At 38.4% G+C, this 18,925-nt stretch overlaps 3 protein-coding genes across 3 annotated transcripts; 2 read left to right on the top strand and 1 right to left on the bottom strand.

The window, feature by feature from the left end:
- Positions 1–780: 780 nt before the first annotated feature.
- On the bottom strand, positions 781–3,029 carry ccdc167 (coiled-coil domain containing 167). Its single transcript, XM_058417087.1, has 4 exons — positions 2,839–3,029; positions 1,890–1,984; positions 1,746–1,798; positions 781–1,651 (listed from the first exon to the last, which is right to left on the bottom strand). Exons 1-4 carry the CDS (start codon positions 2,887–2,889, stop codon positions 1,548–1,550), a joined length of 303 nt encoding a protein of 100 aa, XP_058273070.1. The 5' UTR covers positions 2,890–3,029; the 3' UTR covers positions 781–1,547.
- A 1,567-nt stretch (positions 3,030–4,596) lies between these two features.
- atp6v1e1b (ATPase H+ transporting V1 subunit E1b) lies at positions 4,597–9,260 on the top strand. Its single transcript, XM_058417086.1, has 9 exons — positions 4,597–4,837; positions 5,392–5,457; positions 5,614–5,723; positions 5,833–5,899; positions 5,992–6,081; positions 7,044–7,112; positions 7,217–7,311; positions 7,401–7,488; positions 8,716–9,260. The coding sequence occupies exons 1-9, from the start codon at positions 4,805–4,807 to the stop codon at positions 8,776–8,778; spliced, it is 681 nt and encodes a 226-aa protein (XP_058273069.1). The 5' UTR covers positions 4,597–4,804; the 3' UTR covers positions 8,779–9,260.
- Positions 9,261–9,399: 139 nt separating this feature from the next.
- Positions 9,400–18,555, top strand: ada2b (adenosine deaminase 2b). Its single transcript, XM_058417081.1, has 10 exons — positions 9,400–9,609; positions 10,214–10,529; positions 10,690–10,909; positions 12,472–12,682; positions 12,831–12,958; positions 13,265–13,355; positions 13,457–13,565; positions 17,201–17,358; positions 18,039–18,241; positions 18,330–18,555. Exons 2-10 carry the CDS (start codon positions 10,217–10,219, stop codon positions 18,469–18,471), a joined length of 1,575 nt encoding a protein of 524 aa, XP_058273064.1. The 5' UTR covers positions 9,400–9,609; positions 10,214–10,216; the 3' UTR covers positions 18,472–18,555.
- The last annotated feature ends 370 nt before the right edge of the window (positions 18,556–18,925 follow it).

Below are 18,925 nucleotides of genomic sequence, written 5' to 3'. Positions count from 1 at the left end.
AGATAGATAGATAGATAGATTATAAGTAATTCATTCACAGAGACTTACATAACTGTAAGACTAATAATAATTTGATTTACAAACTAACTTGTATGTATGTCATTCATTGATGCCAAATCACTGATATAACAGGAATAAAACACTAAAAACTACAGGATGTTCTGTTAAAAAACAATCAACTCTGGGTAATCCTCTGCTTCACTTCCTGCTGCATCACACCACCTTCTTGTTGATTATTGTGCTATATCAGCCCTTTAATCCTTTATCATTTTTATTTCCCAAATAAATACCACAAGGACCTGAAGATGGATGAATCACATACTGATATTCACACACAGTTGTCAGAGATATATTAAAACTATTATACAGTTTATTTTAGAAAAAAGACACTTGGTATATAATACATTGACCAAACCGCTCCTTTATTAAAATATGCACATAATGTATATCCAATATACATTACATAAAATAAAAAAAAACAGCAGCCGAAAATATATGTACAGTTTTATCAAAATTCACACATGCAGCGTGATCTAGTGTAGCTTATGGCACATGATGTAAATGATGTTTGTGTAGATCTTCATACTACATAATTTGTCCTAATATGACATACATTGTATGAAATACATTACACGAGTGCAAAAGTTTGCACACCCCTATTAAAAATGATCCCGAAAAAAATATTGTGCATTAAAATGTTAATAGATATACAAATGATGTCTGAACAGGATCTGACTTCACTTCCCTCTAATGACACTTTTTCAGGTCTCCTGCTTTTCATTTTGTTTTTTTTACAAATCTACATACAAATCTGAACACACCTTGTTTATATTCATTCTGAATGATAGTAAAATAGATTAACATTTTTTTCAGAACCCAGGGACCAATACTTTAACCAAATCAATAAGATTTTATAATTATATAAATTCACCAATCAGCCATAACCATCTGCCTAATATAGTGTAGGTCCTTTGTGCCAAAAAACAGCTCTGACCAATAGAGACATGGACTCCGGAGAACCTCTGAAGGTGTGCTGTGGTTTCTGACACCAAAAAAAATTAGGAACAGAAACTTTTAATCCAGTAAGTTGTAAGGATCTGTGTTTGGTTCACTGGTAGTTCTTCTTTGGACCACTTCTGGTATGTATTGACCACTGCATAGCAGAAACAAACCACAAGATCTGCTGTTATAGAGATGCTCTGGCCCAATCATCTAGTTGGCATAATTTGGCCCATGTCGCTCAGATCCTCACACACACTGTTGCCCAAACTGAGTGTTCACTTGCTGCCTAATATATCCCTCCACTGACAGGTCTTAATGTAATGAGATAATCAATGTTACACCCTTAACCTCTCAGTGGTTTTAATGTTATGGCTGATAGGTTTGTATATACAGTATACACATATATAGATTTATTTGTGATCATGATATCCAGGATTAAGCCTCCAGTGAACAGACTTGCACTCATGAAGATGCATTGGTCTATCAGCCTTCTAAAAACAGAAGATGGATGACAGCTCAAGGCAGCGGTGTGGCTACAGGTGTCCTTAATAAACAAAGGCATAATAGAAAAGAGCAGTGATGACCAGCAGTGCTACAGAGAGCATCATATTTTTCCTGTTCTCTCCTCGCAAATCTGCAAGCTCCTTCTCTGAAACAGACACAGCATGCATGTCTAATCAACTCCACAGACCACATCTACAGCGACAAAACGTACTTTGTGACAGAATTTTTCTTTGCATTACCATATTTCTTTATCCTCTCATTCATGATCTCCATTTCATCCTCAAGAGCCTGTCTGTGGAAACACATAGCAGTATTATGTCTCTTGGTGTCATGGTCACGACACTGAGTAATAATTTCTCCATCTTCAAAGCGTGCACTCTTACTTGTCTTCATCTGAGAGCTGCTCGCGTCGATGTCTGAATTCTGCCCTCTCCAGACTACCCTGACACTTCAATCGCTGCTCCTCGATACGGTCAATCTAGCACAAAAAAAAAAAAGCTTGGATTTAATAAGATGTGTCCTGGACATCAAAAGTTCGTCTAGTCATAGCACTTAAAAAAGCATTCATTATGTAGGGCAGTGGTGGCTCAAGTGGTTAAGGCTCTAGGTTGTTGATCGGAGGATTGGGGTTTAAGCCCCAGCATCTCCAAGCTCCACTGTTGGGCAATTGAGCAAGGCCCATAACCATCTCTGCTCCAGGGGTGCTGTATCATAGCTGCCCCTGTGCTCTGACCCCAACTTCCTGGGGTAGCTGGGATATGAAAAGAAAAGAATTCCACTGCGCTGTAATGTATGTGTGGCGTTAATAAAGGCTTAATGCCCTCAGTTATAAAAATGACTGAGTAATCTACTAGTACTCATGTTCCTCTGGGGAAAAAGGCAAATGAGGTAAATGTTAATTTAGTCACAAGTGCTGCCGGATTTTAAAGCTGTGCAATGGATCGATCTTTTGTCTGTGGCTTTTATATTGTATAAAATGTTTATTAAATCTCTATAGGCTGTCCCCAAAGAAAAAAACAAGTTATTGCACTGTTGTGTCCCTGTATCTTGAGTAGTGTGGTAATGCCGCTCACGGACACTAGATGGCAGTAAAACACATACAGTAGCAGAGAAAACAACACATCGGGTTTATGATCTAAAATAAGTGGAGAATCGATTTATTTTTCACGCTTTATAAATCTGTAAGCTGAGGATTGACCATTATTATAAGGATAATTTCTGTCACAACACATAAACACATGCATTCATTCACACAGCACTGTGTCCTATTCAGTATAAATCAACATGGCTGCTCTGGCATGTGTTTGTTTGATAGTGGTGTATTTCACTCACCTCAGTCGCGACACTAATCTTTTCCCTTTTAATTTTCTTGGACTTTGTCATTCTGATAGCCTTTGCGTGTATGAGGTACTAGGATACAGTTATAAATAATATTAATAATAATGAAAACAAAGCTCTGCTTAAAGCTGACGTACACGAAACCTCTTCTTCCTGCTCCTGAGAGAGTGTTTACTGAGTGTTTACCGCCATCTGCAGGCAAACCTCACACTGTCCACTCCATTCTGCTGTCCCTCCATGTGCTGTGGGGATTGAGACTGAACTAAAATATATTATCAACATTATTAAGACGGTTTGTAGTCAGTTAGAAGGTTACTAGCAGGTTCTGAAAGGTTCTTCATGCATATTGCTTGAAATGAGGACAGTTTAGAGGTCACAACTTATCCCTCAGTTAAACCTTTCCATATTTGCATGTATCTGTGTTACTGTCCTCTATTTTAGTCCTCTGGGAATGCCTTCAGCAACTACATACACATTTATTGCCTGCTTTAATAGTACACTTGTACATTCATGTAGATTTCTAATCAGCAAATCATGTGGCAGAAGCACAATGCATTCAATCAGAATGAAGAAAATACGTGATCTGTTTAACTCGAACCGTGGCATGGCTGTTAGTACCAGATAGGCTTGAGTGTTTCAGAAACTGCTCATTAACAGATTGGATAACTGCATAAAATTAGTCAGGTTCTAACTTCTGAAGAATGTCCAGTCTGAAATACAGTACAGCTGTGTATGTGGATGAAGAAGCAGCTAGGCCTTCTCCTCCAGCTTTAGACAGTGGGGTGTCCCTCTGCCTGTGGTCCAAAAACCTGTTCATAACACCTATATGTTATTCTTTCCCCATAAATTTAGAAGCACACAATTGTATAGAATGTCTCAGCATGCTGTAGCATTGCAATTTCCCTTCACTGGCGCTAAGAGACTCGAACCCTGTTCCAGCATGACAATGCCCCTGTGCACAAAGCCCCTGAGCTCCATGAAGACATGGTGTGTTAAGGTTAGAGTGGAAGAACTGGAGTGTCCTGCACAGAGCCCTGACCCTGACTCAACCCCACTGAACACCTTTAGGATGAACTGGAACACCGACTGAACCCCAGACCTCCTCACTCCTACAACATCAGTGTCTGAGCTCACTAATGCTCTTGTAGCTGAATAATCACTAATCCCCACAGACAACATCTAGTAGAACATCTAGTAGAAATCCTTCACAGAAAGTGGATAAACACAATGATCAGCAAAAACATTATGAACACTGAGAGGTGAAGTGAATCAGACTGATGATCTCCTCATCATGGCAACTGTTAGTGGGTGGGATATATTAGGCAGCAAGTGAACATTTTGTCCTCAAAGTTGATGTGTTAGAAGCAGGAAAAATGGACAAGCGTAAGGATTTGAGCGAGTTTGATGAAGGGCCAAATTGTGATGGCTAGACCACTGGATCAGAGCATCTCCAAAACTGCAGCTCTTGTGGGGTGTTCCCGGTCTGCCGTGGTCAGTATCTATCAAAAGTGGTCCAAGGAAGGAACAGTGGTGAACCGGCGACAGGGACATGGGCGACCAAGGCTCATTGATGCACGTGGGGAGTGAAGGCTGGACAGTGTGATCCGATCAAACAGGCCTAAACATGAAATGACCTGTTCTATACATAACCATCTGATATCACGACAAAATAAGACCTTATCATCTGGACTGACTGACTAACTAACTTGGTCACGTGCACTTAATCCTGATTGGCCCACCGAAGAGGAAGTGCGTGTCACGTGAAGCCTGCGCTTGTTGACCGAGAATCAGCTGATGCTTTAAGGGACGTCACGATTTTTATCTCCGGTGCGATTTATTAGCTCTGTGTCATTTGATAAAAGACCAAGACCGGGAAAAAAGGTGGTTTTAGTGGACCTGCGAATTCCGTCGTACATTTTCTGGATTTGAAGGAATTTAATAACCAGTGTAGAGAGCAGCCATGGCGCTCAGCGACGCGGACGTCCAGAAGCAGGTGATGATGCGATACAGTGGGAGGATTTTACATCATTAAACCTCATACTGCTGCACTGAGTATGGCGTTGAATGAGCATTATGGTGTTTTTACTTAAGATTTAATACACTGTGTGTGCAGATATAACCTTCAAAACTGTGATAGGGAAGGACACCGCCATTGTGCCTGCGCGCGTGATTGCGCGTGCGTGTGCGCGTGCGTGTGTGCTGTAGTACATAATAACCGGCTTGAATAAACCTCTTTAACATGTTCAGTTAAAAAACAACTCATAATGAATGAATGAATGAATGTTTTAATTGGATTAAATTATGTATGCCTGCCCTAGACTGAAATCCTGGCCTATGGTCAGGTCAGGAAGTTCTCAGTCATAATCGAGCAGCAGCTCGTGAATGTGAAACACATTTCTGGCTCTCTGCATTCACTGTAGCTCATCTTTTAACAAGACAACACTTTGTTCATCATGCTTAGGTGTTTCTTAGCAATTCATCACACCAGCCGGTTGACTTGATTGATTTTATCGTCACTTAATGTCTAATGTTTCTCTTTGTCTCTAGATCAAGCACATGATGGCTTTCATCGAGCAGGAGGCCAATGAAAAAGCAGAGGAAATTGATGCCAAGGTAAACACCTGCGAAAGCTTACATAAAAATTCTTCCTATTCTTCAGTATACTCATTTCTTTATAGCCTGTTTTTATATTCATATTCAAATCACTAATTCTAAGCCTAAACAGGTTTAGGTATAATGCACAGCTTGACTTTAAGTTTTTCTTGTCAGGCAGAAGAAGAGTTTAACATCGAGAAGGGTCGCCTGGTGCAGACTCAGAGGCTGAAGATCATGGAGTACTATGAAAAAAAGGAAAAACAAATTGAGCAGCAGAAGAAAATGTGAGTCATGTCATGCAGAAAGACGGATCTCCAGGATTAGATCAGATGTTTTTTGTACTTAAAGTAGAGTCATTCTTTACTTTCTTACTCTTTATTTCTTCTTCCACAGTCAGATGTCTAACTTGATGAACCAGGCTAGATTGAAGGTGCTGAAGGCCCGTGATGACATGATCTCGGTCTGTAACGCGTTCTCAAGTTAGATTCGGACACGATGTTGGTTAGTGTGTTTGTGTGACGTTATTGTGTGGTGTTTTTTTTTTTTTTATAGGACATGTTAAACGACGCACGTCATAGACTGGCTAACGTAGCCAGAGATCCATCCCGGTACTCAGCCCTGATGGATGGACTGGTGCTACAGGTAATATTCCTGCACTGACCACCTTGGCCTCCATTGTGCGATTTCTAAATAAATGAATTTTTAAAAACTGATGTGAACAAGTGTTTGATGCTAAGACTGAAAGCATAACCATTACATTTACACCCTTGTTTTAGACAATATGAATGTAGATATAGAATAAGGATGAACTTTGAGTGCTATATATGCAATTAAAATATTTACATCGCTATTTGCTATTACTTATTTCTACTGTAACTGTGGAATTTTCCTAATAGCGTCAGTGAAGTATCAGCCTGTCTTTGTGTTTTTAAAGTGAATATAGACAGAAAGGTGCATCCCAAATCGCACACTTGTGCACTATTTTACTCCATTGTAGTATAATTAGTGTGTGTATTGTGTTCTACAAAAAAAAGTGCACTTCACATACCCGGATGAAGCTTGGATTACTCAACCAAATCCATACCTGGATTATTCAACCAAAATAAAAAGAAAACAAGTGTGAATGTTGGACACTTCATGCACTGAACCCTCTCAGCTTGTAGTGGAAGAGGGGTGGGGCTACAAGGTGCTGATGCTGGATGGGTAAAAATTTTTTACAATGGCCGACAACACTGCAGTGGACAAGACGTTACACATGTCTCTTAAATTATCCCATGTTGTGAGATTTAAGAAATTCAACATATTGTACTAAAGCTAGTGGCGTCGCGTTACATGTGTTCGACGTCATTAGTCCTCCATTTGAGACAATACTACACTTCTAAAATATATACATTATAAATTGGAGTACCTTTTGTAAGTTCGTAGTGTGCACTATGTCTTACGGGACGCAGGTAAAGGTTGCATGTAGTTACATTTAAATAGTTAATGAATATCATTGTCAGTCAGATTGTATATCTAGCAGAAGATTTTATGGCATTTTTATTCACAGGTTAAATTTGTGAGGATAATCACAAAAACCTTATGACACATTTTATGTTTCTCAGGGTTTTTATCAGCTGCTTGAACCCAAAGTGATGATCCGTTGCCGCAAGCAGGACTTGGCCTTGGTGCAGGTGAGGTTTAACTTCCTCAAGTTTATGAATCTGTCTATAGAGTAATTATGAATGAACTTGTGATTAAATGCTGTAAAACATCATGTCTCTCTATTTAATATCAGGCTGCTGTGCAGAAGAACATCCCCGTCTACAAAGCATCTGTGAAGAACAATCTTGAAGTGCGGATCGACCAGGATAACTTCCTCCCTTCAGATATGTGTGTATCGCACTGTTTAGAAGAAAGTGTTTCTCTAGTCAGGAACCTGAAGCACTGAACTGCATGCGTTGTCTTTCTCTCTTTTGTAGCTCGGGTGGGATTGAGATCTATAATGCGGATGGCAAGATTAAAGTGTCTAACACTCTGGAGAGCAGGCTGGATCTTCTGGCACAGCAGGTAGAGTATAAAGGGTTAAAAATCTCCAATGGAAATGGTGTAATGTCAAGATGTCATCAGTAATATTGAGAAGCTTTAAATTCCCAGCAGTTGAATGATGAAAGCTTGGATACTGTACATAATGAATAGACAAACATTTCTTGAAGACATTTAAGCCACAAACTCTTTGTCCTTGGCTAATGTTCAAAAAAAATGGACTAAATGAACACGCCACCTGGAAAATCGTGAAGATGATTACAAAACTCCAAAGTAGTCATTAAATCTATGAAATAAATTCCATCTCAAAATTACCTATTATCTGTGCCAAAATTATTGTTGAAGAAAAGACAGTTAAAACAGTAACAGCATTAAAGCATTGAGAATCTTGGAGTGTCTGTCCCCCTGACTTTTATTTGAATTAATTCATGTAATGTTTTTCAGTAGTCAGGAGACCTGAATGCTTTGGAATATCACTTCTTTAGTTGTTAAGACTTCAGCCCTGTGCTACTGTCTAGTTCTTTCAACATTTCCAGTTAAACCTGAACTTTTAAGTAGGTTCTAGTGCTTAGAATTTGTACTGAGCTACCAGACAAACTATAAATGATGGAGATGAAGAGCTGCCTCTGCCAGTTGCAAGAGCAGCACACAACAATATTTGTATCAGGTTTGTTTATTTCTGTAGCACATTTAAAAGACAGAAAATGTTGGCTGAAGTGCTGCAGAGTAAAAGAAATCGGTAGAAGATTAAACCATAATGAAAATAAAATTAAAAACACCACTATGAAGAAATTAAATATATTAAATGAAGCAAAAGGGGACACAGCCAAAGAGATCATCGGATGATGAGACCTTCCTATGATTCAAATGCCTTAGAATAAATCAGATTTCAGGTTAGATTTAAAAAGTCTGAATGATTTTATAAACGGCAGAAAAGTATTCACTATCATGGAGCAGCAACAGGAAAGAGTCGGTCAGCTTTATACCTCCTCTGAGAGGATGGAACAGTTCAGAGGTCTTAGTGCTGAGTAGAAGATCATAAGGTTCAAGGATGGAAAATAGGGCAAAGAAGATCGAAGGTCCGAGACGTAGCTCGGTGCTAAACCTTTAAATCAGTTGTGTATAATTTGGTGTATCGGTACATTGAAGGTTTAATCCACTTAAATGAATGACAAATTCTGACTGTAGGATCATTCTAGCATTCTTGGTAATAAATCCTAACTCGGGTCTTTCTATGACTTTCCTGTTTAGATGATGCCCGAAATCCGAGTTGCCCTGTTCGGCGCCAATCAGAACCGCAAATTCATGGACTAATCATCTCCCTCTCTGTGATCCAGGAGCATTCAGGACCAGAACAGAAAAAAAACCTACATTGTTTGTCTTTATTTTTATTTAGATGTAAAAGATTGAATTCATGTGTCTAAGTATTTAACTTATGAATTGTCTGTACATGTTCGTGGAGTATTTTGTGATTCGTTGTTGCTGTATGATTGAATTTAGGTTCTAAGGTTCATATGTTTACAAGTGAGTCTGAATGGTTACACTCGCGACTCCAAGACAAGTCTTATGTGGACATTCTTCAATATTTAAGACATTCCTTCACGTTTTAGTTTATGTTCTATTACATGTTATGCCATTACAGCTTTTTGTTCCGTACGATTTCTTTTTTGTTGTTGTCTCATTTGTCAAATCATGTGCTGTATCACTGAAGAAAACGTTTTTGTGCAAATGCTGAGATTACGTGAATGTGGAAATAATCGAGAGAAATAAAGAATATTCTCTATGTGTCCTACTGACCGGTGTTGACCGTAAATGTATTGTTCAGTGTCTCTCTCTCTTGCTGAGAGTGCAACTCCGAAGGGAGGATGTTCAACTCGAGAATGTGTAACTGTGGAAGTTTTTGCAGACACTTTCAGGGTCTTATGACTTGCCCTGTTGTTCCTCTATTGTCAGTGAACTTGGGAGAAATAATGGAGAGCCCTATTCAGCTGACCAAGTGTGCTAATAGAGATTGGGGAAGTGAAGTGTCTTAAAACAGGGGCAGTCATGTGGGAAGTTTAGTCTCTTGTTCACACGACCGAAGGTAACCAGCACTCCAGGGCTCAGTAGTGAATGAAGATTTAGTAGAAGAGATTTATTTCTCAGGTAAGACTTCTTGCATTTTTTTTCATATTTCATTTTATATATATTTGCATTCTTTTTTTCTTCTTTAGTTGTATTAAAATTGAGACAGAAAACAAGTGTGGCTATAAGGAGACTGAGCAGTGGCACAGACAGACAGACAGGAAACTGCAAACTGGAGTGTATGGTGTGTAGTGTATAGTTTGTTGTACGGTCAGTAGTAGTAGTGTAGCTCGCTGTAAGTGTTTTCTTTAGCTCTGCATTTGAACAAGTGTGCTTCATTCCAGTAAATCAAATAATAAATAACCTTTAAAGTGTCACTGGAACTGGAAAATGCTGAGCTAATTAAGTCCTTATTGCAGGGGTGTCTAATCTTACCCAGAAAGGGCCGGTGTGGGTGCAGGTTTTATTCCAACCAAGTAGGAGCTACACCTGATTCCAGCTGGCTAATCAACTGATCTTGGCTTTCAGTAGACTCAGGTGTGGCTTCTGCTCAGTTGGAATGAAAACCTGCACCCCTACGGCCCTTTGTGGATAAGACTGGACACTCCATTGCATTTAGCATGAGAATCAGACCTAATGAATTCTGCTTCAGTTATGACTCTCTCTCTCTCATTCTTCCTTACAGACCATGAAGAGATTTTGCTCTATATCATGCGCTTCTACAGCTCTGTTGATGACGCTGGCCTTAGCCTCTGTGAAAGAGAGCAAACGTCTACCAGACCCTCATCAGAGAGAGCTTTTACTCCAGGAGGAAGCCTCCATGCAGATCGGTGGCAGAGTGAAGCTCAGTGTGGCAGAACGTTGGCTTGACTCTTTACTGCATAAACTGAAGGAGCAGGAGATGAAGGCTCCACATTTCCCTCCAGCGATGCACTTCTTTAAAGCAAAGCCCTACATCCAAAAGAGTCCTGTGTTTAAACTTCTACAAAAAATGCCAAAAGGTACTTCTCTAAATGTTTTCCATAATCCTTATTTAAATTAGATTCCTTAATGACCCCCAACAAGTCCACACTTTGGTTACTATCTATAATGATTACTGATCCAGACTGTAGGTTCCTGAGAAGTTCCTGATCACATTATTCTACTATTTGTTCATTTAAGGTGCAATCTTACACATACACAGCTCTGCTCAGGTAAGCGTGGATTGGCTTGTGATGAACGTAACCTATCGGCCTCACTGCTACGTCTGTTTCACGCGGACGGGTCACGTGCAGTTCGTGTTCTCTGCACGGCAGCCGTTCCAACGTTTGGGTTGCTCTCCATGGAACCTGTTGGAGAAACTGAGAGCCACCATGAGTGATGTACCTGCTTTTGACAAGAGGTGATCTACTGTAGCATGTCATTATTATAAAATATGAGATGTTTTTATAAAGATCTGCTGGAGTGTGTGTAATGTGTGGGTCTGATATGATACTGCTAACTGTTTGAGCTGGTTTAGATGTTAATGTTTTATAGTAAGAAATGAATCAGTGCAGTTTTGTCCATTATAGTACGAATACTGACCCAATCCTACAGTCCTTTTAAAAGGTGTTTTATAATTGTAGCTCTCCATTTCTAATCTTAAATACTTTAAAAACCTTATGAAGCTTACGTGATTACATACATGTATTTCAATTCATCCATATTTGTGAGGAAGATGTTAAAACATTGTGTGCATATACAGTACATGTGTATATGCACTCAGTGTTTTTGAGTCTTCCAATATAAAACATCTTGATATGTCAGAATGCTCCAGATATACCAAACTATGAGAGGATCTTCTGTTCACAGCCCTCTTCAAATCTTTCTAGAGATTTATGATAGGATTAAGATCTGTACTCAGACTGGATCATTCCTATATATTGATCATCTTTTTCTGAAGCTGTATGTTGACTTTGGGTCATAATGACTGCATGACAGCATTTCATTGGCTTTGTGCAGGTACTTTGCACAAAAACAATAAAGTTTAATCTAATCTAATCCAATCTAATAATCATGCTGGAAGGTGATGTTTTTCTTCATCTTTAACTGTCATCTTAAGCAGAGACCTGCAGGGTTTTGTGCCATTATACAGTATTTTGGTATTAGGACCTATCTGTAATTAGACTAGTGCTCTAGCCCCAGCTAAAGAGAAGCAGCCAAATAACATGATGCTACCACCACCATGCTTTACCATAGGTTCATTCTTTGGATGATAAACTGTCTACTTTTTACATCAAACATATCTTATAGAATGACACTAGATTGCCAAATGTTTTGGGACATCCCTCCAAATCATTGAATTCAGGTGTTTTTCAGTAAAAGGAACTTTTAATGCTTCAGCATACCAAGACATTTCGGATAATTTCATGCTCCCAACTTTGCGGGAACAGTTTGGAGACCCTGTCCGGTTCCAATATGACTGCACACCAGTGACCAAATCAAGGTCCATAAAGACATTGATGAGCTTGTTTGGTGTGGACTGACCTGATCTCAACCCCACAGAACACCTTTGGGATGAATTAGAGTGGAGACTGTGAGCCAGGCCTTCTCATCCAACATCAGTGCCTGATCTCACAAATGCGCTTCTAGAGAAATGGTCAAAAATTCCCATAAACACACTCCTAAACCTTGGGGAAGAAGAGTTGAAGCTGTTATAGCTGCAAAGGGCGGGCCAACTCCATATTACATTCATGTGCATAGAAAGTCAGATGTCCCAAAACTTTTGTCAATATAGTGTATATCCAAAATATTCTACCATGATCTCATCAGACAATAACGCACATTACCGCATGCTTTGGAGTGAATTATTTCAGACTTGATCGTCTAGCCACCGTACCACCAAAGCAGACACATGAAGAACATAAGAGGCTAAAATTGCTGACTAAGATCCATTTAATCTTTTTTAAATTGATTTGTTCTTAGTTTGATGCGGAACCTCACGCTGTTCACTGAGGACCCTGATGTGACATACCCGACCCAGGACGAAGTGTGGAATCGATTTGAGCAAATATTCACCTCGATCTCAGGGCTGATCACCTATGCACCTGTTTTTAAAGATAACCTCTACCAAGGCTTCCTGCAACTCTACAGTGACAATATCATGTACATGGAGCTGAGGACAGGTCTGTCCCAGGTTGGTGAATATTGAGTATGAATCTTTAGGAAATCATATGTAAAAAGGGTATGGAACTGACTATATGATACTGACTCTCACAGAAAGTACCTGACTGTTTTTTATATATATATATAAATATATATATAATATATATATTCTGTTTCAGACATATGAGCTTGATGGCACTGTCCACAACAGAGACTGGTCTATTCAAACCTACAAAAATCTAACTGAACAGTTCAAGCTGGAGCATCCAGACTTCATTGGGATGCGAATAATTGTATCTGTTCACAGGTAAGCTGACATGGAAAGTTTTTCTGGTACAAGAGATGGGGAATATATTTTATCTCCCTACACTTGGGCTGTAGAATCGCGCTTTATGCTGATTTGTTATTCAAATTTTTTATTTGTCACATACATAATCGTACACAGTATGATATGCAGTGAAATGCTTACACGACTGTTATGACCCTAGGAAAAGGAATAAGGACAGAACAAAGGACAGGATAAAAATAAAATACAAAAATACGAAATATAAAAAATATACAATTTTTTTGGTAAAAGTTTTGCTGTTTTGAAATCTTCTTCTCCCTTGTACAGGACACAGAACTTATCTACGGTCAAACAAGCAGTAAAAGATACCATAGAGATGCAAAAACGATATCCAGAGGTCATCGCTGGTTTTGATCTGGTGAAATCTCCTACTTGACTTTATGCCAAAAGCACATCTGTTTTTTGCTTCTGGTATGAATTGAATTAACGCTCTATACTTGGGATTATGTCTTGCTGTAGGTTGGGCGTGAGGATGGAGGAAATTCCATATGGTATTATCGAGATGCTCTATCTGTTCCCACTCAGGTTAAAGCCAAACTTTCCTACTTCTTCCACGCAGGCGAGACTGGTATGTGTACCCTCAACACATTACATATACAGTGAACATATCTCACAGTCACATGTTTACATAAGAAGACACTTTTTTTTCTTAATTCTTTTCAAATACCAAAACTAAACAAAGCTAAGTCTGTGAAAAACTTAACTTAAACATAACTAAATGAAGAATAACTAGGTTGGGTAAATGAGCACCTTTGTGATTTACAGTAGCTTTTGCATGAATTATAACCTGATTAGCTTCATTTTAATCCGCTTTGCATATTTTTACAGTGCTGCTTATAAAGTTGATCAAACTGCCTGTCAAAGTGTCTTTATTCTATGGAGAGAATTGGTACTAAGAGGTGACCCTGGATACAAAAAAAATTGTCTAGCCTAGCTAACCATGCAACCAATTGGGCACTTCATTATGTGCATGTAGGGGCTCCCTATAGGGCAGTGCATCATTCTTCATATATTCATGTTTTCTCGCATGCAGAATGAATCCATCCATAAATCCATACTTTTAGCTATTTTCTTTATGCTTTCTGTAGAGCTTGGACTCTATCACAGGGGACTCAAAGAACAATATGGGGGACCCCCTGATAGGGTACCAACCTCCTCACACACCCATTCACACACTACAGCCAATTTAGAGATGCCAGTCCACCAACAACACATGTCTTTGTACTGGAAGAGAAATCCAGAAAACCCAGAGGAAACCTCATAGAAGGCAGGAATCAAACTTCCAACCCTGCCAGTGCGAGGCAAACATTCTAAACATTTGAAGGGTATTCATTAAGGCACTGTAACCAGGGGCACTGTATCACATTTAAACTTCCTTAGAGGCATCCTAGAGGGCACTTTCGCACTTTCCCTATGGGGGCATTGAGACGATGCCTCCAGTGTTAGCCATTTTAGTCCACTTTTCTCATCTTACACATTCGTTGATAGAGTTGGTAGCATTGACACTACTGTTTGTGCCACAGATTTGTGTATTTCTTTAAAGTCTTAATGTAAATGACAATGTGAGATCTCATGCTGTCTGATGCGTTACATCAGAGCTCATGCTGAAATAGACGTGCATCAACAAAATGACAAAATAGATACACAGCCACATGTGAGTGGTTTACACAGCAAATCTTATGTTACAATAGATTACGGTTACATAATACGAGACATATCCTAAACATCTTTTCATTTAAATAGATGACAGTTTGGGGAAGATAGAAGCGTGGTGTGATCTAAAGAGAGATATATCTTCAGTCAATTGTAAATTACAGATTTATACACAACCTGCTCCCTCCATTACTGTCTCTGAAATCAGTGCTCTGCCAAAAGATGCAAAGATATCTAAATAAATAGGATATGGTTTGGTTTTACCCCAATATTATCATTATAATCCCATTCTAATCTTCTGAAACAGGGTTTTAAAAAGGGCTTTTTATTTTGGGTATAATTAAAGGTCATGTTGGAACCCAGAGCCTCCCTCCAGGTGGACACCACCGAGTGGTCCTAGAGCCTTCTCCAATTACCAATATAATCCAATAGTCGTGTAGTTCAAATTAGAAATTTGCAGAAAAACAAAAATAAAGTACTCCTCCAGGCTTGGATGAGAAAAAGCAGCCGGTTTTATTTAGAAAAAATATCACCGAAACTGGCACTCAAATACACAGATTCATGAATCGATGCAGTCAAGCACACCCCCCTTCACAAATCCCCCAGTATATATACCCTTTAGCCCAGCTGCCTAACCTTGCTGGGTTCTATTTTTCTATGGATTGTTTTGACGTTCACCCATTATTCCCCCTGAAAAACAGCCCCACCTTTCTGTGGCCTTCATACACTCTATGGGTCACAAGTTTTAATATTGACACATATTGGTTGATCTATCTCTAAACTTCTATTAAACCTTATTTAGCCCCAAAACACATTTGTTTCATTATACCCATTACACCTTTAATTCAACATTCACCCACATGTATTTGATTGTTGTTGTTCCTGTGTGGTTCATGGTGACTGGCTGACATTTATTAGAATTCTGAGGATTTTACCACTATTTTTATTATTACGTTTACACCATTTTATGTATTCCCACTATTTAGGGCACGAACGCTATCCTTAATTTACATCAGGTTACCTAAGTAATACTGCTAATAAGGTAAAAGGGGCAAACTAGCTCTGCGTGTAGTTGAGTTTGTTTATTTATTTAGGCTAGGAGTAGTCAGTTTACTTTAATTTAATTTAAAGTCCTGAAACCTCTCTATTAAAGTCTGTGATTTTCAATTACACTTATTCGGTGTGTTATGTCCCTATGTTTACATTAACATCCGCCACTGCAATAATATTTTGCCGGCGCTTCAATAACATCATCTCCAAACCCCCTCCCGTCTCGGTGCCTATTGTTTTGTTCTTACTTATGCCACAAGGAGTTTTACCAACTTTCCACTTGCTACGGTAAGCTACTTTTTAATTGCATAAGATAAGACGTGATAACACCTGTACATTATATAAGGGTAGTTTTAACTTTAATTTTTCTAAAATAAACACTCAAGTCAGAATTGGGTCAAATAAGACTGTTATGGTGTTCTCGCCCTTAAGCCCAAGGATTCTGAACTTCGTCAACATGTTTTTTCGGTCTCAGTGGAGCCAATACCGTGATCTGGTACGATGTGCTAGCCTATGCCCTTGTGATGTTTACACCAAAGCCAGAAAGTTCGAGAATAATAACCCACTAACGATGATTCAGCCAGTTTTGCTCATCTCTATTTTTATGATTTTATATATTTTTTTGGTCCTATGACTTCTATGTCTACGTTTGTGCTAATTTTATCTATTTATCATAAGCTTACCCGTTGACTAATGATTATGGCAGGTGCTTAATAGTGAAAGAATTATTAGATGACCAAGTAATCAAATAATTATGATGATTATCAAATAATCAATAAATTAGAGATGCTAATTACAGACATGTCAGTGATTACCAATGAGAGTAAGTACTGATTACCAAAATGAAAATCATCATATGATTAAACATAACTGAATGAATCTCGAGATTAACCAATTTATCCTTAATCATTGTCTATGATTAAACGATTTATCTAGTCTCTTTGTTCATGTCTTAATGATTAAACCTGACTCGGATCTATCTTAAGGATTGAAAGAAAGTATTCAAAGTTATTAGAATTAGCATTAACCTTCCCTTACTGATTAAAATCAAAAGTACTTAATGATTAGGTATAAGACAAGTATGAGTTTCAGAAATTTCCCAGAGTCACCTAAAGATCTTCTCAAATCCACCCTTATGACTTAAATTGTTGTATTGGTGATAAATCTCCTAAAGTTAACATTTAATTTAAGTCTAAGTTTAAAGTTGGAATGTATTTGGTCTCTCCTTCTGTGCACTCTGAGGTCTATATGCATCAAAATACATCTTAAATGACTTCCTTCTATTATTAATATACTTATAAGGGTTGTTGGTTGCCATTAGCAACACATACCCCCCCCCCAAAGCAGACTCTTACCATAACTATAAATTAACAACCTAATGTTATTTTGATATTATATATAGTAGTTGAATATTTTCACAAAAATTCCAAAATGAATTTAATATTATGCTGTATATAGAGTATATGTATAAATAAAATTTGAATTGGAATGTGTTTATAGACTTGTTCGGCACAGATGTTGACAGGAATGTTCTGGATGCTCTGTTATTCAACACTACACGTATTGGGCATGGTTTTGCCCTGGCACATCATCCCCTGGCAAAAGAGCTGTCCAGAAAAATGGGAGTGCCAGTGGAAGTATGTCCTATATCCAATCAGGTATGGCCTACATCTACAGCATGGAAACAAATAGACTGCACTAGAATATCACTGTTGCTGTTTAGCTAAATATGATTGCTGGTTGTTTTTTAGGTGCTTTATTTAATTGATTCACAAAATACAAACATCTAAAAGTGCCATGATTAGTTCAATCATACTTGTTAACCAAAAGTATGTGCACCTCTGACCTTCACACCTGTATACGTATGGTTCTTCTCCAAATTCTTGCTACAAAGTCAGAACACAATTGTATAGAATGTCTTTATATACTGTAATATTAATATTTTCCCTTCACTGGAGCTAAGAGACTTGAACCCTGTTCCAGCATGACAATGCCCCTGTACACAAAGCCCCTGAGCTCCATGTCTTCATGGTGTGTTAAGGTTGGAGTGGAAGAACTGGAGTGTCCTGTACAGAACCCTGAGTCTGACTCAACCCCACTGAACACCTTTGGGATGAACTAGAACATCAACATCAGTGTCTGATCTCTCTAATGCTCTTGAATGATCACTAATCCCCACAGACATGCTAGTGGAAAGCCTTCAAAGAGGACAGAAGCACATTATAACAGCAAACACGCAGGGAATAAATATGGAATGGGATGTTCAACATGTACATATGGGTGTGATGGACATGCTTTTGGATATGTAGTGTATGATGGATGAATGTCTATGTACTAGGTGCTGAAGCTGGTGTCAGATCTGCGAAATCACCCCGCTGCAGTGTTAATGGCAGAAGGACATCCCATGGTTGTAAGCTCTGACGATCCCACCTTGTTCGGCACTGCCGGACTCTCCTATGATTTCTATGAAGTCTTTGTAGGAATTGGAGGTCTGAGTGCCAGTGTAGGCACGCTGAAGGAGCTGGCAATGAATTCAATCAGGTGGAAAGTTTTTGTGTTTATAATTAGGATTAAAGATATGAAATATCTTTTGAGAGAATTTTCTGACGGACTTTTTGTTTTTGTACAGGTACAGTTCCTTGCCACCAGTGCTTAAGGAAAATGCCATGGCTTTATGGCAGCAAAAGTGGAACAAATTTATCAGAGAATTCACCATTAATAACAAGAAGAAACACTTGAATGACAATTTCACATTAAAAAAAACCCTGTAAATTGAAGCCACTTTATTGGAGTACATTTACAGTGATGTCTTGCCCATTTGACCAAAATTAAACAATGATTTCATGATTAAAAAAATGCTTTCATGAGAAATACTTCCTTTTTTTTTTAGGGGTGTGTGTGTGTGTGATATAGAGGGGGGGGGTAACTGTTTTCAAAGTGACTGGAAGCAGCTGACTTAATGTTAAGATTTTGCAGGATTTTGTTCCTAATCTTACATTTTTTTTTTAAAATCATTTCTCATTTTCAGTGTCAAACGTTTTAAAAATAAAATGACATTTTAAAATATTGAAACAAAATTTAATAAAATATATTTTTATAGGCAGCATAACTAATGTAGTGGAAATTGATAAGTTTAATAGAAACAGAAGACTTTTGTGTGATAGTGTGTTTACTCAATAATAATCCTGTATTCAATAAGTCAAAGAAGCTTTGTCACTTCAACCA

This window comes from Hemibagrus wyckioides, linkage group LG19 (assembly GCF_019097595.1).
Source record: "Hemibagrus wyckioides isolate EC202008001 linkage group LG19, SWU_Hwy_1.0, whole genome shotgun sequence".
Taxonomy (NCBI): Eukaryota; Metazoa; Chordata; class Actinopteri; order Siluriformes; family Bagridae; genus Hemibagrus; species Hemibagrus wyckioides.
This window is presented reverse-complemented; position numbering and strand designations above follow the sequence as displayed.